At 49.4% G+C, this 22,182-nt stretch overlaps 1 protein-coding gene across 4 annotated transcripts in view; it reads right to left on the bottom strand.

Moving 5' to 3' along the window:
• mdn1 (midasin AAA ATPase 1) overlaps window positions 1-22,182 on the bottom strand; it is a 49,406-nt gene that overhangs the window by 11,712 nt on the left and 15,512 nt on the right. For 3 of the 4 annotated variants that reach the window (XM_061241380.1, XM_061241382.1, XM_061241383.1), the window contains exons 34-78: window positions 21,757-22,017; window positions 21,284-21,481; window positions 20,808-21,016; window positions 20,546-20,668; window positions 20,113-20,310; window positions 19,914-20,021; window positions 19,597-19,785; window positions 19,381-19,470; window positions 18,800-19,063; window positions 18,315-18,579; window positions 17,887-18,046; window positions 17,459-17,575; window positions 17,142-17,350; window positions 16,832-16,980; window positions 16,295-16,494; window positions 15,935-16,158; window positions 15,493-15,606; window positions 15,227-15,356; window positions 14,900-15,140; window positions 14,199-14,359; window positions 13,713-13,833; window positions 13,407-13,620; window positions 12,765-13,011; window positions 12,209-12,332; window positions 11,653-11,817; window positions 11,163-11,377; window positions 10,307-10,694; window positions 10,002-10,114; window positions 8,853-9,522; window positions 8,153-8,314; window positions 7,342-7,618; window positions 6,653-6,891; window positions 6,307-6,402; window positions 6,019-6,113; window positions 5,368-5,492; window positions 4,886-5,041; window positions 4,660-4,769; window positions 4,456-4,529; window positions 4,157-4,340; window positions 3,114-3,267; window positions 2,832-2,978; window positions 2,481-2,607; window positions 1,918-2,023; window positions 1,192-1,307; window positions 249-662 (exon numbers count right to left, since the gene is read on the bottom strand). In XM_061241380.1, coding sequence (XP_061097364.1) covers window positions 249-662; window positions 1,192-1,307; window positions 1,918-2,023; window positions 2,481-2,607; window positions 2,832-2,978; window positions 3,114-3,267; window positions 4,157-4,340; window positions 4,456-4,529; window positions 4,660-4,769; window positions 4,886-5,041; window positions 5,368-5,492; window positions 6,019-6,113; window positions 6,307-6,402; window positions 6,653-6,891; window positions 7,342-7,618; window positions 8,153-8,314; window positions 8,853-9,522; window positions 10,002-10,114; window positions 10,307-10,694; window positions 11,163-11,377; window positions 11,653-11,817; window positions 12,209-12,332; window positions 12,765-13,011; window positions 13,407-13,620; window positions 13,713-13,833; window positions 14,199-14,359; window positions 14,900-15,140; window positions 15,227-15,356; window positions 15,493-15,606; window positions 15,935-16,158; window positions 16,295-16,494; window positions 16,832-16,980; window positions 17,142-17,350; window positions 17,459-17,575; window positions 17,887-18,046; window positions 18,315-18,579; window positions 18,800-19,063; window positions 19,381-19,470; window positions 19,597-19,785; window positions 19,914-20,021; window positions 20,113-20,310; window positions 20,546-20,668; window positions 20,808-21,016; window positions 21,284-21,481; window positions 21,757-22,017 — 8,449 coding nt within the window. The remainder of the gene's footprint in view (window positions 1-248; window positions 663-1,191; window positions 1,308-1,917; window positions 2,024-2,480; window positions 2,608-2,831; window positions 2,979-3,113; window positions 3,268-4,156; window positions 4,341-4,455; window positions 4,530-4,659; window positions 4,770-4,885; window positions 5,042-5,367; window positions 5,493-6,018; window positions 6,114-6,306; window positions 6,403-6,652; window positions 6,892-7,341; window positions 7,619-8,152; window positions 8,315-8,852; window positions 9,523-10,001; window positions 10,115-10,306; window positions 10,695-11,162; window positions 11,378-11,652; window positions 11,818-12,208; window positions 12,333-12,764; window positions 13,012-13,406; window positions 13,621-13,712; window positions 13,834-14,198; window positions 14,360-14,899; window positions 15,141-15,226; window positions 15,357-15,492; window positions 15,607-15,934; window positions 16,159-16,294; window positions 16,495-16,831; window positions 16,981-17,141; window positions 17,351-17,458; window positions 17,576-17,886; window positions 18,047-18,314; window positions 18,580-18,799; window positions 19,064-19,380; window positions 19,471-19,596; window positions 19,786-19,913; window positions 20,022-20,112; window positions 20,311-20,545; window positions 20,669-20,807; window positions 21,017-21,283; window positions 21,482-21,756; window positions 22,018-22,182) is intronic. The other variant, XM_061241381.1, reaches the window with a different exon arrangement.

The following is a 22,182-nucleotide window of genomic DNA, read 5'->3' as shown; positions in this document are numbered from 1 at the left end:
CAATTCAATTTTATATAACTTTTTTTGTCTAGTTATAATTGTGACCTTAACTGTTCCTTTTTAAATGTGCTGCTTGAATCTGCTCTTGAGCTGAAAAGCACAAAAGGTGCTATATATTTTTAAGGAAATCAAAACAAAACAATTACTGCTCAGGTATTTCCTCAAGTGAATTAGCGATGCTAAATTGCTAACGCTAATTCTTTGTGATGCAGGTGACCTCTCTGACGTGTTCAGCCCTGTTGGCTCACCAGGTCTGCAGGGTCTTCTCGCCGGCGGACAGCACCGCCAGGCCGTCCAGCTCCGTCTTGAGGGCCTGGGTTTGGGTCAGCGTCCCCGCCACCCTCTGGTTCAGCTGGGTCCAGCCCGGGTCTCCCCTCCTCGTGCGGCACGCGGCCGGCTGGCACTGCGTGTCCAGTGGGGAGGGGTGCCTGAGTGTGGGCTCAGCCTGCCTCACCTCCCCCTCGGCTGGGGCTTCCCCCTCGGGCCGGCACCGCAGCACCCAGGACAGCTGCTCCAGGGCCGCGGCACTCTGCGTGGCCAGTGTCCGCGCCCGGTCCGTCCAGCCCAAGAGGGCCTCCTGCGGCGGCAGTGGCCCCGTGACCTCCCCCTCCCCGGCACTTCCCAGGTGGGACTGAACGTCCTGTATGCAGCGGATGAGCCTCCTGGTTTGGGGTAATATAGAGATGGGATTTCATTTAGCAGCCTTGAGGGACAGAGTTATCAGGGGTGTCAAATCTTATGGTAAATGGACTGCCTTTTTTATAGCGCTTTTATCCAAAGTGCTAAACATTGGATGCCTCTCATTCACCCGTTCACACACACACACTCACACACCAATGGCGATAGGCTGCCATGCAAGGTACCAATCAGGTGCTCGCCAAGAGCAATTGGGAGTTAGGTGTCTTGCTCAGGGACACTTGGGCACACCCAGGGAGGGAGATCGGACCGGCAACCTTCTGACTGCCAGACGACTGCTCTTACCTCCTCAGCTAACTGAGCTAATTATCTGGAAACTTATTGGCTGGAGTAGCTGTGTTTGGATAAAGAACAAAGTCTTCCATGAAGACCTTGATGAGTAGAATCAGGTGGCTTAGTGCTGGGCTAGAACAAAAACCTGCACCCACACCGGCCCTTTTTGGATAAGATTGGACACCCCTGCTGTGTGTGTGGAGGCGTGGGGCAGTGCAGTACCTGAGCTGGACCCACTGCTCCGTGAGCTTGGCCAGACGCCTCCTCTGTCTCAGCAGCAGCTTGAAGAGGTGGGAGGAGAAGCCTCTACAGCGCTCTATATTACCCAGGCCCAGCTCCTGAAACACAGCACACACTGTACTGACTTTCTCTCTCACACACACACACACACACACACACACACACACACACACACTACTGACTCTCACACATACAGCAGTGACTCTCACATGCACTACTGACTCTCACACACTCATTCACACACACAGCACTGACTCTCACATACAGGACTGACTCACACACCGAGTACTGAAATCTCACAAACAGAACAGACTGACAAGTCACAAGAACCACATTTTAAACACACTACACACTCTTACACAGAGTACCGACTCACACACAGACACAGTACTAACCCTCTCACACACACACAGTACTAACACTCTCACTCAAACATTATTGACTCACACACAGGTCCATCTCCCATTAATCGACAGAGATTTCTGAAGCTAACAATCAATGCAATCCTATAGAATCCAGTAAACAGTGTCAACTCACTCTTACAAAATGGCACACACACTGATCTATCCTCCCAGAGTTATTTCACAGGCCTCGGACAATACAACACAGAACTGTAATTAACTGTATATTCCCAACCGAGCACACACAAGCATACAGTATAATCAACTCCCTTCACACAACACACGCACTTATCTTACGAGCGGTTACCTTGGCAGCGGCCTGGAGTGCTGTCTGCAGTGCAGACCGCCGGGCCCACGACCTGTAGAAGTACTTCTGACACCCGTCCCACGCAGCCGCCATCTCGGTAAACAGCCTGGAACCACAGGATCACAAGTCATAATTAAGTACTCACTAAAACAAATTCAACTGTATACATCTGGGACATAGATGCACTAAACAAGGGTTCCCTCAAATCAGATTACAATGCAATCTGTAAGTGTTCCTCCAATGATGTTTAAAGGATGCATATACAATCGATTATTAATCAGATAATTAGTTATGTTGTTAGGAGTTTGAGTAGTTTGAGGTAGGCATGACTGTACGCAATGTCAGGCTTATGAACACAAATCTTTTTTCTTTCTTTTTTTAAAAATGATGGCATGTTTTCCAAAAAGTATTTCAGATTTTTCTTGTTTTTATGACTGTCCATAATCAAAGATGGTCAAAGCACTACTGGAACCACAACAATAAATTATATACACACAAACACTGGCTATCATGGAGAAACATTACAGGTTAGTTAATGACGTCAGATTGTGATTGTGCCTTACGTAGATTCTGTCCCTTCCTCGGTTCTGGCCGCAGACAGGGCAGTGGTCAGATCCAGCGGTTGTAGACATAGTGTTTCCTCAGGGTCGGCTGTTCGGATCCAGGTCAGGCCTTTACGGTATGAGAGACCTGTACAGAAACACCACATCATTGTCAAACAACAGGTCTGGTCGGGTTTGCAGTGCCACGTAATAAATAAATCCACACTACAGCCATACTTATTTTGCCATGGCCAGGCTATTTCTACACACTCCAATACTCACATTCAATGACCGTCCCCTGTCTTAAGAGGAATTGACTGAATCAATTGAAGTGCTGTGTTCATGCATATGTATAATGGTTTATTGACTCACCGATCTGAGCGAGCATCTTGAAAAGGTCGGACAGGGCGCGCTGCTTCTGCTGGAGAATGTGCTTGACCTCTGACTTCTGCCTCTCTTTCTCTGCTGATCGGTCAACGGTGAGGCTCTGGAGTTCCTGGACATTTGTGATGATTTCAGCTTGGGGAAAAAAATTGAAAGAGTTAGAACTCTTTGATTGCAGTTTGTATTTGTACATTTTCCACACAACACATCATTTACTTATCCAGGAAGTCACTCGCTTGGAATTAAAAATGGCTCCCTCTCTTTTCTTACCTGTGAATTGGTCCAGATCCTCGGACAGTTCAGGCAGTGGGCCCTTCTTCACTAGCTGCACACACATCTTCCTCATCCTCTTGGTGAGGAAGGACAGGCGGCCCTGCAGGGACAAGGGCTCCAACCCTGATGGCACCTCCTCTTGGTCATCCACCTGACACACATACACACACCAACATCATCACAGGACTGCCTAGAGGGGACCTTCAAACAATGAAACAAGCTTAAGCCTTGGACTCACTTTTACACTTCTTCAGCAAGTTTTCAAATTACTGTTTCAGTTTTTCTGATCAGATCTGGGCTCTGTAGCAAGTAAGTGTTTGGACATCCCACATTGATATGAATTTAACGACGATTGCTAAATTAGGTACTCAACTGGGGCGGCCTGTAGTGTAGTGGTTAAGGAAAAAGGACACGCAAGGTCAGTGGTTCTTTTTTTTTCTTTTTTTTTTAGATTTTTCCCTTTTTCTCCCAATTTGGTAGCCAATTGTACCTCGTCTGATTCAATTGGAGGTAGTCGTATTAGATGTACCGCCCGTAACCCGTCCCTCGGCGGCCCGAATGAGAGCGACACGCCTTCTTCAAGCCGTCTCGTCTCGTGCCCGTTGCCGTGATTCCGAGGCGCCCGAGGTGCTTATTGTGCGGCGATCTAATAACCCTGCCAAGTCCCTCCCTCTGGAGCAGCGAGCCAATTATTGCTGCCCCACGTGAGCCGGCCAAACTGCAACCGCAAGTCTGCTGCGTCTTAGCCTGTTGCGCCACCGCGGCTCCCCAGGTCAGTGGTTCTAATCCCGGTGTAGCCACAATAAGATCCGCACAGTCGTTGGGCCCTTGAGCAAGGCCCTTAACCCTGCATTGCTCCAGGGGAAGATTGTCTCCTGCTTAGTCTAATCAACTGTACGTCACTCTGGATAAGAGCGTCTGCCAAATGCCAATAATGTAATGTAATGTAATGTAACGGTTACAAAAATATTTATTTAATGACCCTACTCTGAACCAGATCTTTTTTAGCTTTTGCGTGTTTTCCTCTGTGAGGATTATACCTGCAGATCTCTGCCCCGCCCCGGGAGGGCACTCTTCAGCGCACGATGGACTCTATGGAGAGGGGTCTCCTCTGGACGGGGATCCACGCTGTCCATGCTGGCATTGCTGCCCTGCTCCACCAGCGCAGGGGCACAAGGGGTGCTCAGCGCAGCCTCAAACTTCTTCACAAACTTAAAGAGGGTTCTGGAAGGGACAGGAGCACACATGGAACAGTTACTCAAAGTACTTATTATGAGTGGATAGTCTTTGCTCATTTATTGTTCATATGTTCATCATGTTTTCCCTGAGGTCAACTCACCGGTGGGTCTTTTCAACTGACTGCTTTATGGACCAGAAACTGACATCATTCCACCGGGAGATTTTCACAAAGTCCTGCAAACGAGATACAAAGTCAACATTGTTTAAAAAATATCATGAAAATGTACAAATGTAACATTTAAAGGATTCAGAATGGCAATCTCATCCATCAGCAAACTCAAAGGTCCTGTTGAAGGTCCCCTACCTTGAGCTCTTTCTCAATGGGCTGCCGGAGCTGGGTGACTTTGGTCTGAATGCTCTCTGAGAACTGGGAGTAGTACTTGTACAAGTTCCACAGGAGGCTAGAGAGAGAGGCTGTGAAGGGGGAAAAGTCTGAGCACATCAATAAGCCTAAAAAAGTGCATTTAGGGTAGATTTCATGCAAGTGTGTTGTTGTGCAGGGATAGACAGGAAGTAATGTCACTGCCAACCTTGTCCTTCCGCCGTGGGAGTCAGCAGCAGGTGGCAGTGGAAGGCGAGAAGCATGGTCAGGCGGGTGTGGAATTGTCCCAGGGTGGAGCCCTCCATGAAGGCCTGCAGTGTGGAGGACACGGAGGACAGAGACAGGTCCTCCACATCGCCCTCTGCTGGACAGCACAGGTATTACGGTCACTCACAGCATGGTTGACAGCAGCTAAAGTATCACTAAAGTGCTTAAAATAAAGTATGACAACTGTTTTAGATTATCTACATCTCAATAATACTATTATTAGTATTATGTGTATGAAGACTGTACAATGTACAAAACATTTTACCATACCATGATTGTATTTATTGCTTTACAGAACTGAAAATATGTGAATATTGTATGTAAGGAATCATTTTATTTTCAAAAGAAAACAATGCTATGTGGTTTTTCAGGATTTTCTAGGACATCCCACATTCATATGACTAGTCAAACAGAAGTGATTGCCTGTGATGGTGTCAGGGTTGTGCTCCTGTAGGTGTCTCTCAATCAGCTGGTAGATGGAAAACCAGTGTTTAGTAGACTTCTCTGTGTGGCGTTTCAGGGCATTGTCCAGACTGCTGGACCAACAGCTGCAAGAGGGAGAGGGTAAATCAATTAGCAGTGTAGTAGGTGAGTGTAGCTGGAGTTTGTGAATACCCCAGTGAGAGTGTAGTCACTCAGGTGAGTTATCTTTCATTTGTCATTGTAGCATTGCTTTTGGTGTGTTAACTGTTCATTTCAGAATTCATTTTCCATTAATATCCATTAATGATGGTAAATGGTTGGCATTTATATAGCGCCTTTATCCAAAGCGCTGTACAATTGATGCTTCTCATTCACCCATCCACACACACACTCACACCGATGGCGATTGGCTGCCATGCAAGGCGCCGACCAGCTCGTCAGGAGCATTTGAGGGTCAGGTGTCTTGCTCAAGGACACTTCGACACAGCCCGGGCAGGGAATCAAACCGGCAACCCTCCTTACTACTTGAGCCATGTCGCCCTCAATGATGTACTACTCTGTTAAGTGCACTACATTATGGGACATAGCATGATCTGATATATGGACATATTTGAGGGTTGTTTTATTCAGTTTGTGGACAGTGGCTCTTACTTGAGCTCCAGCTTGCGCCACTGGATGATGAGCTGGGTGACGGGTTCGAGCTCCTTCCTCAGAGACACGGACCGGCTGGCGTTGCTCTCCCAGTCCTGAGACAGCAGAACAGCAGAGTCAGGGATATGCTTCACACAGGGAGGTGTGCCAGTATGGGGGGGGGGGGGGGGGTAGAGAGGGGGGAGGTAAACAGGCCAGACAAGGAGTCAAGCAGAGAGGGCTGTGTGTGAGAGGTGGGTCCCTGGGGTGGTATGTGGGTGGGAGGGAGGGGGCTTAGACGAGGCTCACTTGTGCTTTGCTCAGAAGGATTTCCAGGCCGTTGAGAAACTTGGCCAGAGGGCTTGAGAGGCTGAAGGCCAGGATTCGCTCCATCACCACCGTGAGCTGGAACACACACACACACACACACACACACGTGAGAGGACAGGCAGACACGCACTCTTCATTCTGTAACTGCTTTACACTCCTTAATGCAAGCAATTCAAACCCACAATACACCAACCACAATAATGCCCAGCAACTCATTCATTACCTCAGTGTCTACACACTCTAAAGTAAACTAGACCACTCAGTACTCTGTTTGTCACCAGGCCAGACGCCCCTGCTGACTGCATCATCCTCCCCTCCCTCTTACCTGCACGAGGGCAGGGTGCTCAGGCCACTCCTCCAGCCTGTACCTCACGGCCACGGACAGCTGCTCCAGGACGGGCAGGCAGAGCCGCGCCTCGCTCATGTTGGGGTGCTGGTAGAAGTCGTAGGGCCCATCGTTCTGCAGGAGCAGGGCCCCCTGGCCCCCGGCACCCCGAACCGTGTTCTGCAGCAGGGTGCAGAGGAACAGCTGGGAGCCCACCAGCTGCTGGTCCATCTCCGAATCTGAGGGAAGAGGGGTACACTCACAGCATCAGTCTTTTAGTTAGCACTTATAAGGCAACAAGAAGTTAATTACACTACTGTAACAGATGTGGGCTCCGTGTAGCCTAGTAACTAAGGTATATGACTAGGACCAGGAAGATTGGTGGTTCAAGCCCCGGTGTAGCCATAATAAGGTCCACACAGCTGTTGCCCTTGAGCAAAGCCCTTAAGCAAAGCCCTTAAGCCTACATTGCTCCGGGGGGGGGGGGATTGTCCCCTGCTCAGTCAGACTCTATGTCACTTTGGATAAAAATGTCAACTAAATAACAAATTATTAGTTTTTATGCCATTATCCAGGAGAGGATATGGAATGGCTCAATTACTGTAATAAAGCAAATGTTATTATCCTTCACATCTTCAATTAGTCAAATAAAAGAGCTACCAGTTAAACACGGGAGAACAGAAACATACCCAGTAGGTGATAGAAGCGCGTTATCACCGGAGCTGTTATCTGATAGGATGAGACCAGCGCGTTTATGTGATCTTTGCTGTGATTGGCCGGCGTACTGCTCTGGTACCACAGCGAGCGGGAGAAGCCCAGACAGAGGTGCTGGTGGATCTGCACCACCGTGTGCAAGCAGGCCAGAGACAGAGACCCGCCCTCGGCAGACTCCTCCAGCTCCTCCTCCACTGCCCCCGCCTGCTCTGGCTGCTCCAGGCTGGGCTGGGAGGTCACGTCAGCAAAGTCCTGAAGACAGACAGGGGGTTGAAAGGTAATTACCTGTGTGTTTGGGGGGCCAAAAGGCGGCCCTGGGTGTAGTGTGTTGTGAGCAGTGTGACACTACCTTAGTGTGTATTGAAGGGGGAAGTGTGACAGTACACCTTGTCTTATTGGGGCAAGTGGGGGTGCAGTGTGTAGTGTGTAGTGTGTAGTGTGCAGTGTGACAGTACCTTGTCGTATTGGGGGAAGTGGGGGTGCAGTGTGACCATACTGCAGGGTGTAGTGTCTAGTGAGCAGTGTGACAGTACCTTAGTGCGTATTGAAGGGGGAAGTGTGACAGTATCTTGTCTTATTGGGGGAAGTGGGACTGCAGTGTGACCATACCAGAGGGTGCAGTGTGTAGTGTGTAGTGAGCAGTGTAATAGTACCTTGTCGTCTTGGGGGAAGTGGGGGTGCAGTGTGTAGTGTGCAGTGTGACAGTACCTTGTTGTATTGGGGGAAGTGGGGGTGCAGTGTGACCATACTGCAGGGTGTAGTGTCTAGTGAGCAGTGTGACAGTACCTTGTCGTATTGGGGGAAGCTGCGTCTGAAGTCCCTCTCCTCCTGCTCCTCCTCACTCAGGCCTGTCCCGTGCTGTCGGCTGCGGCTGCGGTACAGGCTGGCCTCCAGCCGCTCACGCTCCAGCGCTCGCCGCTCCTGCTCGTCCCACTCGTTCACCAGCGCCTGAGCGACAGCACGGGTTCCACCAATCAACTCACATGCCACACCCACAAATCCTATCTATGTGGTACTGTGAGCCCTTAACACCGTTACATCCGTATTCACCAATAGAGGCACGCCAACATCACATCAGTTCAGCTCTCCTGAAAGGCTGCCACCTCGAAACTCACTTAAACATTTTGCCTTAATCAGGAACCACATGAGAACTCATGCCCTTATATTCAGGACACTGAAATTGACCGTTCATGACAAAAATGACACGTCCATTTGTCAGACAGATGGGGTCAGTTTTCTGGAAACTTCCTGAGCAGCCGTCACAGAAAACCTCTTTGGACTTGGGCCTAAAAGCCATTTTTGAAAGAAGAATTCAAATATATGGAGTAGCGTAGGTGTATACACCTGAGCAAATTTGGCATACACAAGTGTTCTTCATAGAGGACATTGTGTCTGTGCCAGCCTCTATAGACAGCATATGAGATGAAGCATATGAAATAAACGGGGAAGAGAAACCCTCTAAATGGATCACAAGGTTGTGGCCCACCTGACAGATGTGCCTGAATATCTGGAGGGTGTCCTGTCCCAGCTGCCCCGTGGACAGGGCGTGGCACTGCACGTACAGGAGGGCGACCAGGAGCAGGGTGGAGGGCTCCGGGACCACCCTGTCGGGCTCCTCCTGAGAGAGCTGCCTCCTGAGGCCCCTGAGGACCTCCAGGCAGGGCCTGGAGCAGAGGTAGTCGGCCCGGGCCAGGTATGTGGGCAGGCCGGGCGGGTGCGCGGGGAAGGCCAGAAGGCAGGACACCATTTTGGGGAGACCCGGCAGGGACGCCAGGGAGGCGGAGAGCTGGGAGGCCACCAGCCTCATGCCGTGCCTCAGATGCAGGATGGCCGTGCGCAGGGGTCCCACCACGTCCGGGTACAGGGGGTACTCCTCCAGCAGCCTCTGCACGAAGCGGTGCTGCGACGTCTGCCACACGGCCTCCTCCTTCAGCAGGCCCTGGATCCCCGACCTCGATTTGGCGCCGGGCCCGGGGAGGGCCTTCAGCAGGTGGGAGAGCAGGCCCTTGACTGCGGCCGGCTGCCCTATGCTGCCCAGGTAGTGCTGCAGGTCCTGGTACAGCCGCTCGTATTGCGGGTCGCTGGGGCGGCACGCCTGCTTCCGGGACAGCTCGGCGATCTGCTCCTTCACCTGCTGCATGCGGATCCACAGGTACCTGTAACCAAGACCACGGGAGAGGGGGGTCTATAGATGCAAGTGTGTACCAGGCACCGTTCATTTCAGTCATCACGTTTACAAAGGTAGGACCATTTTGTGTCCAGTGATAACATGCTTTTATCCAAAGTGACATACAAAAAAGTGCATATTAAGGTCATTAGAACAAGCCACACAACAGGTTGGATAAGCTACAATTCACTAAGAAACAGTTGTACAGCCATGGGCTGTAAATGGGCCAAGTCGTTAAAATATTACGACAGTAACTATGGTACCAAGATGGACACAAATGCAAATTCAATATACATACAAAAACAACTGCAACTATATTAGACCATAAAGTATAACAAGGAGATAAATTCAGACAAGTGAAACAAGTGGCAAGAGTTCATATTGTCATAAACAGATATATCATACGGTCTAGTTACAGCACAGAAAGTTTAAGCGCCTATGTTAACTCATCTGTCCCAGGGCACACACCTGATTCGTGGATGCTGGAAGCCATCCGTGGTGCTGCTTTCCTCCAGCTCTGCCCCTGTCAGCAGCTGAGAGGACAGGCTCCGGCCCCTCCACTCCTCCTGCAGCAGGGCCAGCTGAAAAAACAGTCACAACCACACTATGAGCACTAGAGGGCAACCGCGTGCAGGTTTAACATTATGGAGAGAACATGGAGAGGACAAACTAAGTGAATGTGATGTGTCATCTACTGAAAGATAGCTGTAGGAATCAGATTTAGGATGAAGAAGGATGAATCACATGACGCTTGCGGTGAGAATACAACCCACCTCCTCCCGGGCGTAGGTCAGTTTGTAGGCTCGCTTCACCGCCGGGTCGAAGATGGTCTGCGGGCTCCACACCTGGATCTGCAGCAGGCCCATGTTGACCCAGAACACGCCCGAGCGGGCCAGCTGCACAGCCTCGCTGTCACGGTTCTGGACGAACTGCTGCAGGCAGGTGGTGGCCATGGGGACGAAGCCTTCTGGGAGCTGATGGGCGGGCAGCCCGTCGCTGAGGGCCACCTGCACCTCCTGGGCCGCGGCCTCCGGGTCGTCTCCCCCGGTCAGACCCTCCACGCTCTCGGCGTAGCTCTCCTGCTGGCCCGGGGGGAGCAGCTCGGACAGGGCCTGCAGCTGCCGGCGCAGCACCACGCCCTGCAGACGCAGATCTGTGCTCCTGCAACAGCGCGACACACGGGCTAGCACACCACTCCACCGGGGACTACCCTGCTGAAACCAGCCTAAACGGCTCAACTGGTTAATCTGTGTTTTCAACACTACTAGCTGGTCAAGCTAAAGACCAGCTTTGACCAGCCACAGGCCATCTATGACTAGCCAGAGGTGTTGAAAACGCATCGTAAACCAGCTTAGAATCCCAGCTGGTCTTGGCTGGAATTTGCAACAGGGTATTCTCTAAAAGAATATGTCTCAGCCACATCGTTTCATTTGTAAACATGACTCTTCACCATATGTGTTCAACAGCCTTTCATCTATAAATATGCAAAGGTATGCATAAAGCTTATTAAGAAAATAACCCTTCCTTTTTAGGATAGGGGGGCACACCTGTGGCATGTTTGTGTGTGTACGTGTGTTAGTATGAATACTGCTCTTAAACTGGAAACGGGAGTTTTTTCATTAAGTGTACCTGAAGTCAGCCAGGGCTGGCAGGGCCATGTTGTCCCACAGCACGGCGCTGAGGTCCTGTAGCTGTTTGGTCCTCTCCCTCCACTCCCCCAGAGTGACACGTGAGGAGGAGAGCAGAGCCGTCCCCGCGGGGTCCCAGCGACCTCCGACCTCACTACTGCTCAGCACCTCCATCACACACCTAGACCACACCGCCCGATTCACCATACCAGGGCCCTACAAGAAACACACAAACACAGTCACACACAGTTTTTCATATCAATAGACAACCTCAAACACATTGCTTCTCACAAATGCATACAAAAAAACCACAGCTCATTGCAACAACTTCAAAAGAACAAGCACACACGTGTGCACACACAAAAACACAGTTGATTACACTAGAAATGGCATACCAGCACAAATAACATGTCCAATTTTTGCGATTACCTCATTCACACACTGTCAGACTTATCATCCTATGGACATTTTATGCTTTCATGTTCACATACTGTGTCTGCAGGTCCAAGCTTTGACCGTTGGGTCTTCTGTTCTTCAGAAGACAGGGGGCTCCACTTCAACCAGCGCTCAGGGTCGGAGGTCACGCTGGTGTTCCAGAATGCCGCCAGGGCTTCCGACAGCAGATCACACCAGACAAACTGCAGCTCCTCTGCTGGCTGGGAGGGTAAATTACACTGCTGTCAGCTCACACAAAGATCAGCTAGGCATAGCCAGCTATACCCACGACTGATATCCGAGCCGGTTAAATTACAGATAGTAAATCCACAGTGACCATACGCATGAATAATATATGCATAATATTCAATACACGTGTAGTGCCAGCTAATGGTCAACTAGTGGCCTGGGCATTGGACTGGTTTTAACTGGAGATGAGACTCTGCTCCTGTATCCTTCAGTGAGGGATTCTCTAAGGAAAATCCTGCTGTGTAAAAAGTGAATTAGGTGGTGAATTATTCAGAATGGCAGCTAAGTAATTGACTGCGCAGTGTGCCAATAACACATGATGAACAGTGCAACAGCACAACTGTGAGAGGGATAGTCACTGACCCTCTCGCTGCGCAGGAGGAACCAGAGGGGCTGGAGCTGCCGCACGTTCATGGGGGTGGAGTGCAGACAGAAGCGATGGTGCTGAGACAGATCCCGACGCAAGCTCCCCTCGGGCTGGCTGTCCCTGTGGAGAGAGAGCAGAGACCCGTAAGACTCCAGCCACAGAACAAAGGGAAAACCAGGACAGCAAGCCAACAATAGACTGAAACTGGTAAAAGTTAATAGTTTCAATCACAAAAGAATGTGTCACGCAATTGACAGAACTAAACTATTGCTGTTGTCCAAAAAGGGATTGTGAAGTGAATGTCATGGGAGGTCTGGCTCAACTAGAGGTTAGCCATTTAGGCAGAACAGGAGTTTTCAACTTTTGGTTCTGAAAAGCTGCAGTAAGTGCTGGTTTTTGCTTTCATTCTAAAATCAGCAGCTGATTGAGACCCAACAGACCAGGTGAGGTGAGCTAAGGTTGGAATCGACTGTTCAACGGATCGATGAAGTGCTGAGTGACAACAAAAACCAGGCTCTCAAGGCCTCCCTTGGCTGGGCTTGATCCTCGTACCCGTGCGGGGGTGAGAGCTGCAGCACGTTGGCGGTGAGCCTCAGATGGTTCAGCAGTGCCAGCTCCTCCAGCAGGGGCCACAGCTGTGCCCGGCGGCTCAGTTTCAGCAAGACGTCCCGGCCAGGGGCGGGCCTGTCCACGGGGCCCCCCTCGCAGAGCGAAACTGCAGAGTTGGGCTCCAGGAGGCCGCAGGAGACCATGTGACCCTGTTGCTCCTCCACACAGGAAATGAGCCTTTCCAAAACACCTAAGACCACCACAGAGTTCTGTTAGAAGCCACAACACAACCACTACAAAGAGTCTTGAGGTAAAAACACAACCACGGTTGAGTTTCATAAGGTCAAGAGTTTCAAGAGAAGAGTGCAGTCTTATTAATCACCAACAGGAAAAGTGAAATGAGTGTTCTAAGAAAAGGCCCTTGGTTCTCTTCCGAATGACTGAATGCACTAAAATAACCACTCCTGCAGAAGCAGTTGGCAGTACTTGACACCGCAACACTGCTAAGTATCAAGGCAAACTCACCTTTTAAAATTCTTTATAGCTTGTTTACCATGGTTTGGATTTCGGTTTTTACATTTTCACCTACAAGAGGCTACATTTAAACAGAAATATATATATAATCTATACAGAAGCTTCTGTTACCTGTATTCATTGGCTCAAGCTGGTGGTTGGCTTGCAGGACAAGGCCCCAGGCTTCCAGCAGACTTTCCTTGGTCTCCATCCCCAGAGCAGCACCCTGAAGACGGAGGACCTCCTGCCTCCACAGGGACAAGCTGCAGTCAAGCCGGAGGTCAGCCACGTCTAGCGCCCCGCTCAAGACCCTCAGTCGAGAAGCACATTCGGCCACAGACTGCAGCTGGAGGGGGAGGGCAGAGAGACGTTAAAGACGTTCAGCTGGATTTCTGAGATAACAGTGTGAACATTGTCCAAAAGAGGCCATCCCACTACCTTAAATGGAAGTGGTTTTCCCAGAACCTTCTGTACCGCCTTCAGATCAGACGCTACGAAGGAAGAGCTGGACAGAGCGCTCTGGATACCAGTGGACACGGCCTGGAGTTCCTGCTGACCACTGCCATGGAAAGACAGGGTAACAGCTCATCAGACTCAGACCCCAACTCTCAATGCACAAAGCAGAACTTGTGAAGGAAAATGAAAACAACAGGGCTAGAAGGCATTTACCCAGCCTCACTGCCTAAAAGAATGCATTGAACATGCAGCTTTGCTAGTGACTGATGCACAATCTAAGACTTTTGTGTAAAAACTCATTATTATATGCCTCTGAGCTAATCTATTCATATTTTGAAATCACTACATATCCTTATATCCCTCAAGGCTAATGCAAATTAGAAAGGAGTGAAAACATTTGTTATTCAAAAGCATTCAACCACACAAGACTTCAGAAGCAGGAAAAGCCCTTGGGTGCAGGTGACGTACTCGTAGTTGCCGTCTCCCAGAAGCAGCTGGGGCAGTCTGTATATGAGGTGTTTCTGCACCCAATGCCAGTGCAGGGAGAGGACAGACACCCCCCGAGTGTCGGGGGCCTGCGAGTTACAGGCGTCCCAGAAACGGTCTCGCCATCGCAGGAGCTGCAGGATCTGGGGGGCGGGGCAGGAAGAGGAATGAATGTCATCAAAGCACACAGGGTATTCATTTTCAATTCAGTTCAGACCAAAACATTAAGTGGCTATCAATGTATGCTATGAATGGATGCACTTGTTTTAAGGCGTTGGAACAGAGCCAGGAGTTAATAGATTGTGGTAATTTGTTTTAAAATTAATTTTAAATCATTTCATTTTATTTTGTGTTACTGTTTGTGATGATTTAGTTGGATCCTATTAAATCGCACTTTGTTAAACACCAGGTCCAGATTAGCAGCAAGTTACAGTACATTACAAAGTCAATGGGACAATCCAGTTGAATATATGTTCAATAAATAACCATCTTCCCTGAATATACAGAACTTCAGGAGCAGTTTGACGATGAAGATTGCGAGGACGTTATTGGAAATCAATGCCTGGGCCTTCAGTGGGAATCAATGCCTGGAGCAGCACTAGTACATACAGGTGTGTACATACAAAACCGTGTGAGAATTGGCAGTAGTGATGTAGAACAGAGTAAAAGGAATAGAGTCTGACCTCGAACATGAGGTGGTCTGAAATGTAGGGCTGGCCAGTCTGCACGGCCTGCAACACAAAAGAGTCCCACATGTCGAAGAACGAGCGCAGGTGCACCAGCACCGGGTGGGGCAGGTGACCCAAGTCCATAGTCCCTTTAGTGAAAGCTGTGGCCAGCCTCAGAGCGCTGTTATGTGCTGATATCTTCACTGCTGCACAGTCCACAGTGCTCTGCTCTTCTCTGTCCATCAGCAGTGATATTCTGTCAAAGGGATAGTGCACATTCAAGTGAGTTCAAATATCTTCAAGCAACTTCCATAGAAATCTTTGAGCTGCATTAACACGGACCTGTTTGCGACTGCATTCAAAGCTTCCATGAACTCCATGTATCTCTCCTCATCCTCAAAACTGCAGGTGTTGGCCAGGATGTCCAGGTACTGTTTGTTCCATCGCATGTCCACCAGAATCCTGTAGTCATCTGCCAATGGAATAGAAGTGAATACTGCTGGCAATTTTAACAACATGACAATCCCACAACCTTGGCTTTTAAATGGCAGACAGTGGTTCTTGCCATGACCATGGTGGTGTTGGTCAGGGCGAAAAGGTGCTGTTACCTGTGCTGTGCGGCTGCAGGAGCTCAGTCAGGTGCTTGCCCTTCGTGCTGAGCTTGCTGCTGAACACGGCCTTCAGGGCTTTGGTCCCGGCCTCAAGGTGGACGAGCACCGCGTCTGTGAGGAAGAGAGCTGACCTCAATCCCAACCTCAACACATGTAAATGTGTGCTAATCAGTGCATTCAATAGCTCCTCTGACCATTTATAAGCATGTAGATGTAAGTGGAGCTGAAGAGTATTTTCACATCTTAACAGAAATGCAAATAAGCACTGAAGATGCACCCCTGGCAAGCAATATGCACCAGCCAATTATCAATCCAAAATGAACTTGATGTTGATACTGTATAAACACTTGATGCAACGGACCACTTCCAGATGGCTATGTTTGGCAAAGATCGATGCAAAAACACTGCTGAAACAGGAAAAAAGGGAAAGGAAGGTGACCTGGTGTGTGTTTGTAGCTCTTGGCCAGGTGAGACAGCCAGCTGGTCCTCAGGATCCAGTCGCTGTATGAGGCCCTCTCCGTCAGCAGACGCACAGCTGTGGGGAGCAGACGGAGAGCATCGCTCGCTCCTTCCTTTGCGCTGCCCCTGGCAAACAGGTGACCTTCCAGCGACCCGCCACCCTGCAGCGATCTCTGGAGGTCGTCGAGTGTGAGCGGTCGGCTCCTGGACACAACACAAAAACAGGTAAAAAATTGACCACCATAAAAGTGAGTGTTTTCCAATGGTGAACCTCTCCCACCGCCCTTCCCTGTGTGTTTCCTGTGTTAGTGTAGCGGTTAGCCCTTGGCCTCCCCCTCACCTCTTGCCCTCCAGGCTGAGGGTGTTGAGGCAGAAGGAGAGGATCTGGCTCTCCCGCAGGACCATGGAGAAGCAGGAGTCTTCGGTAGAGAGCAGGGCGGAGGGGACCCTGTCGGGCCACACCCCTGCACACAGCAGCTCGCTCCCCCAGTCCGCTGAGTCCAGGGTGGAGAGGTGCCTCTCAATAATCTTGTGAGCTTCCTGCAAACGCAGGCAGGAATACAGACTTGGCTTTCATATCCCCACGGATGCATACTAAACACCACCTGGCATCCCGACCACAATCAATATGTGAAGAAACATCAGCTTCAGCAAAAGATTCTGCAGCATAATGCCGATTACCATTGATTACACTCAGTCTCTAATATATATGTACATTGCACCTAGTGCTATAGCTATATGCAATGTTTCCAGTGTAGATTGAAAGGAGCATTGACATTGATGTCTTAAAGACTAATGTACACAGTGGAGATATGGGTTCTAAATGGAATCTGTTGAGTGGGTCCGAGGGCATTCTGGTGATCCATATTGAAGGTACCTTCTGACTGGTGGACGTGCGCTGGCTGAGGCAGTACACTTCCGCGCAGGCTTGCTGCAAGGCACTGGGCAGGTCCACCCCCCTCTGCAGCTGGCCTGACAGGAGAGCGGCCACGTGGAGTAGCGACGAGACTGATGACACTGGAGAATCTGCACAGAAATAAAAATCAAAGCCCCTCAGGACACTCAGGCTGGCAAAATGCTCCCTTTCTCCCAATTTCCCTCCTTGGTTTGTCTTAGTCTGCCATGTTGAATATGAAAACAGGCGGTATTTGGAACCAGTTTGGTCTATCCTTGTTGGAGGTCCTTACCCCAGATGCTAGCTTTGATGTCCGTGTGAACAGCAGACAGCAGATCGCACACGCAGTCTCCTGCCACCCCTGCTGTGTGGAGCAGGGTCTTCAGGTCCAAGGTGTCCCAGCATGTCCCCTCGTGCTCCCCTGGGATGTAGATCTCCACCCCCCGGTTCCGCATGGCTCTGGAGATCTCGCCATGGATGGGATCCATGGTGAGGAACAATCTGGAATACAGCAGAATCGAGATATCATCAGGATGTCATTGTAAAGTTTCTGACTTCCTGTGTTTAGATATTCCTGACAAGGTTATGGTCAGCGCAGGAAAGGCGCACCTGAAGTTAGGGTGTGGGGTGATGCTGGGGGTTGTGCCGTCGATGACCCCGCGCTCGCCGATGGTAAGGATTCCTCCAGGCTCCAGTAGTGCGTTCAGGCGGTCCAGCACAGACGGGCTAAAGAGAAAGAGGAAGGCCATGGAACACCATCCACACTATGTGCACTACTGCACCAAAATATCTGCATGCGTATGATGTTAGTCATAACAATTGATATAAATATGCATAAGACAGCATGTACTATATATTACATAGCAATATATCTATAATATAATATACTATATAACAGTTAGCCAAATGAAACAATCTAATCTCCTGAGCCATTCTTGGAGTATGTGCCGCATTTGATGATTGTCTGGTTTTGGTTGGTATGGTGATCACAGGCTAAGCTTAACGGGGGCAGGGTATTGGTCAGGGCTGTCCCCCACCTGCAGAAGTTTGCGTTGTCCATGAGGAGCCAGTCTCCAGCCTGCAGGGCCTGAACCAGCATCCCATCCAGCCACTCAAAACCTCCGTGGCTCCACCCGTCCTGCAGCTGGGCATGCTTTTCCTTCAGCTGTGTGAAGTCCAGCTGCAACTTGGACATGTCTGCAGGACACAATGTAGATAAGAGTCAATACAATACCAGGAAGCTCAATAATTTAATCTCCACAATATACAACTAATGTAAATTAAGCTGTGAAGACAAACAGATATGACAAAGTGCATAATTAGGGGGAAAAGCACCACAGGTGCTGGAGCACTATTGTGTTTGTCCATCTAGTGATCTTCTTCTGATCATTATTATTGAAAACAGCACCTGAAGTTTGATGTAGAGCCTACTTGTATCTGCAAACACTGATGCTGTTGAGTTTACCTGTGAACACCTTCAGCTTGGTGTTGAGTTTCTGCAGCAGCACGAGGATGACCTCCAACTTGTTGACGGCCTCAAAGCTGACACCCCCTTCCGGTCGCTCGCGCTCCTCCTCCTTCAGCGACCTCTGGAACACGCTCCAGTTCCTCAATAGGAACTCTGTGTCCTGGAGAGCTCCGTCCAGTGACATCAAGCCTCGTCGGGTCACCATGGCAATCATGTAGTCCACACTCTCAATAACCTGCTTCCATGGCCTCATGATGTCCACCTGGAAAAGGAACAGGGTCCACAGTCAGTTACAAATACTCTAGTCCACAAAGACTAATTTCAGGTGTTAAATAGAATCAAGCACAATTGAGCTGATCGACTCTCTGAATGATCTCCTGAAATAGTGACAAATGTGGAAGCTTTCCGTTCTTTTCTGACCGTAAAACTATAATAAAGTTTGAAAAGGTGATTGGGACATGGTTGTGTCTTCATGCGCTTACCTGCTCAAAGCCTCCCAGCAGTTCAGTGGTATCCATGGCGCTGTTCATGGCCATCACCCTGAGGCGGTGCCCGGTCAGCAGGGCCAGGAGGTGCACCAGGCTGGTCTTCCCACTGGCCGTGGGCCCCACCAGCACCGCCATCCAACTCATCTCCACGCACTTCATCAGAGACTCCAGCGGCCGCAACGCCTGGTGGGTCAGTGAGAGCGGGGGGTCCAGAGCTACTGGGGGGCTCCCACTGCGAGGAAGGACTGAGAACCCCACCTGAGAGCAATGAGGCCGGAAAAAAGACATATATAAGGTATACAATACTAACTGTAATATTTAATATTTCAGCACTGTTCAATTATCACTGTGTGATTGTATTATAGTATGTTCTTTTTTTAAATATCTCATTTCGGAACCAATGTAAAATGCTAAACGGTAAAAGTCTTTTTCACGTTTGTATTACATATAAGGCCAAAGGTGGTAGTTAAATTTCTATACTGGGATTTATACAGTATTACCTCACCGTCAGACAATTATATAAGGCTTTTCTGCCTGAATGGAGTGGTATAGCTGATTTAGGGACATTGACTGACCTGTAGATTGAGAGGGGTGATGTGAAATTGCCGAGATCCAGTGTAAGGTTCAAAGTCCTCACCGAAAACTTTCCTAAAAACAGTCAACACCTGAAGAGACAAATAAGTTTTGCACAATTAACTGACATCGGACAGCACAATAGGAACAGGAAGAAGAAACAGAATTATCAGTTTTTTAGGTTTTGGGAGAGATGTGACAACTAGACGCGGTGGTACCTGGGCCTTGTCTGCCTCTGTCCTCATGCGGTCGGCGTACACCAAACCAACATGTTGACCCGGGTTGTAGAAGCCTGGGGATTGGTCGGCCTGCATCAGCTGACACCAGCGGAACATGTCACGCAGGTTGAACTCCCAGGGGCCTCCTTTCTGGCCCCACCTCCTTTCCATGACCACTTCCTCAACAAGCTGATGAATGGCAGGTAAACACACTGAATTAGCTGATGGGAGTAGGAAGTCCTCTCCTTATTACAACCCCATAGCCCCTCCCTCTCTAGGGTCAACTTAGCAACTAACCAAAAGCACACACTACCAACCTGGTTGTTGAACTGCACCATTTTACAGATGATGTGGTCATCTATGGCAGGGAAGATGGAGTCTGCAATGAATTCCATATCTTCACAGGAGAGTTGGTCGACATACACCTGAGGAACACCAAACCAAGAATAAGCCTAAAGAGTTATAGTTATACAGCTGTATTCTGAAGAACATTGTGAAGCCATTGTCCTCTCCCACCTGAGTGAACCGGTTGAGGAAGGACTTGGGTAGCCCCTTGCGCCCCCCGCCCTGGGTGAATGGGTTCTGGCATCCAAAGATCTTGGTCTTCTCATGCTGTACTAGGAAACTCATGCCCAGCTCAGGGATGTAGATCTCCGCTCGATGGTCGAAGCAGGCATTCAACCCCTCCAGCACGGACTGAGAGGCCAGATTCAACTGCAGGTGTGAACCAATTAAAACCAGTTTTAACCCCAACCACTGAAGGACTGTCAGTGACTGAATTTAAGACAAGTAATATTTCATCAAACAAATACTAGTGACATCTATTCTATTAATTCAACCTCCTCAGAAACCCTTTCCCTTAGCTTCTCCGTGTGGTCATAGAAACCAAATTCAACTGTACAACCACAGAAGTACACAAAGCAACATGTTAGTAAATGACATTATTGACCTCATCCAGGACAATCCAGTGGCCAGCCTTCAGTCCAGCCAGAAGGGGGCCATCACGCCACGAAAACTCTCCCCCCTTCCCCCCTTCCACAGGTAGATCTGTCCCAAACAAGTCAGTCACATCCTGCCAGGAGAAAAGGAGTAGAATTATGAATATTGATATGACCAGCCATTTTATATTTTGTTTTGCCTACATTCCAACACTCTCTAATGAGCGCTGTATAACAGGAGGTGATTCCATGGTCTTAACACGGGAGACGTACCGTCTGCTCAGACAGATTTATTCTGACCAGGTGGTTGCCAGATGCTTTTGCCAAGGCAGCGACCAGGCTGGTCTTGCCCACACCGGGAGACCCTTCGAGCAGCACGGGCCGCTGGAGCTTCAGGGCGCGGAGAAGCCGCTGGGCGTTCACTGCTGTGGTGCCTGCCGCCAGGGCGTAGTCCGACAGGCTCCGGGCCTCACACTCAGGGCCTATCGACAGAGGAAAAATGCGCAAACCAATCATCCCTCAATGTATTTTACAAAGTAATGATAAAGTTGTTTCTACCCATAAATAGGGAACATTGTTCACTGCTATCGTATTACTGCAAATACATAGCTTAAAATACTCTCAAGAAAGATGAGAAAATATGTTTAGACAGCTTAACAGTAAGCCTCTGTCACATGAGGTTCCATTTGAATGTAAAATGAGGCAGAACTGTCACATATTTGAATCTCCACATGAGGTAAAAGTCCCACCTGCAGGGATGTAAAAGGGTTCGATGCCAAAGAAGTCCTCCCCCCACTGTGGCTCCCTGGGCATGCTGGTGTCATATATCCTGAAGGCATCCATCATGTCCTCATCCAGGTGGGTGATCCTGCCCAGTTTCTTCCGAAGGAAACTCAGACACTCCTGACGAGCCAACAGGGAGACTTCTGCTGCAGACACAGTCGTGCCTGTCATCCCGTGTGGAGAAATCGGGAAGAGAACATAACCATGGTAACGCTGTGACAAGGTTTAGGAAAATTTAAATGAATCTGCGAATTCATCCATCTCCATGTCAATCATTTCCATCCTACAATGAATCTACAAATTTAAGTCGTCAAGCACTGCATATTCAATCAGTATCAGATACAGCTAAATGTGCTGCTACTTCTGTAGTAGGTTTAAAATATACAATGTATATTGGAACGTACTGTCTATTGATTTTGGAATTTAAGAAATAACTCACCCGAGCCAATTCCGTCGATGTACACCAGGCAGGCCGCGTGCACAAACGCAGTCACCGTGTCAAGCCTGAGGTCCCACTCCACCTCTTCCTCCTCCTCTTCCTCCTCCGTCATCATGAGAGAGCCCTCGTCCCGCTCGCACACCAGGTTCAGGAAGTGCACCCACGACAGGATGTCCCGCACGCTCACGATGCACCGATGCCCAAAGTCCTCGCTGGTCAGCCAGTCGATGAAGTCCAACATGAGCTCGCCGATGTCTTTGCCTGTGTCCAGAGGAGGGAGGACTGAGGTTGTGGACTGACCAGATACTGTTCTGACTGAGAGCTGACGCACAGATGTGATCTCACAGATGGCTGAGCTCATGAAACATGACATGTGGAAAAAGACAAACATGAAGACAAAACTGCCTACGCTAATTATAGATTATA

The sequence above is a fragment of the Conger conger genome, chromosome 5, assembly GCF_963514075.1.
Source record: "Conger conger chromosome 5, fConCon1.1, whole genome shotgun sequence".
Lineage (NCBI taxonomy): Eukaryota > Metazoa > Chordata > Actinopteri > Anguilliformes > Congridae > Conger > Conger conger.
This window is presented reverse-complemented; position numbering and strand designations above follow the sequence as displayed.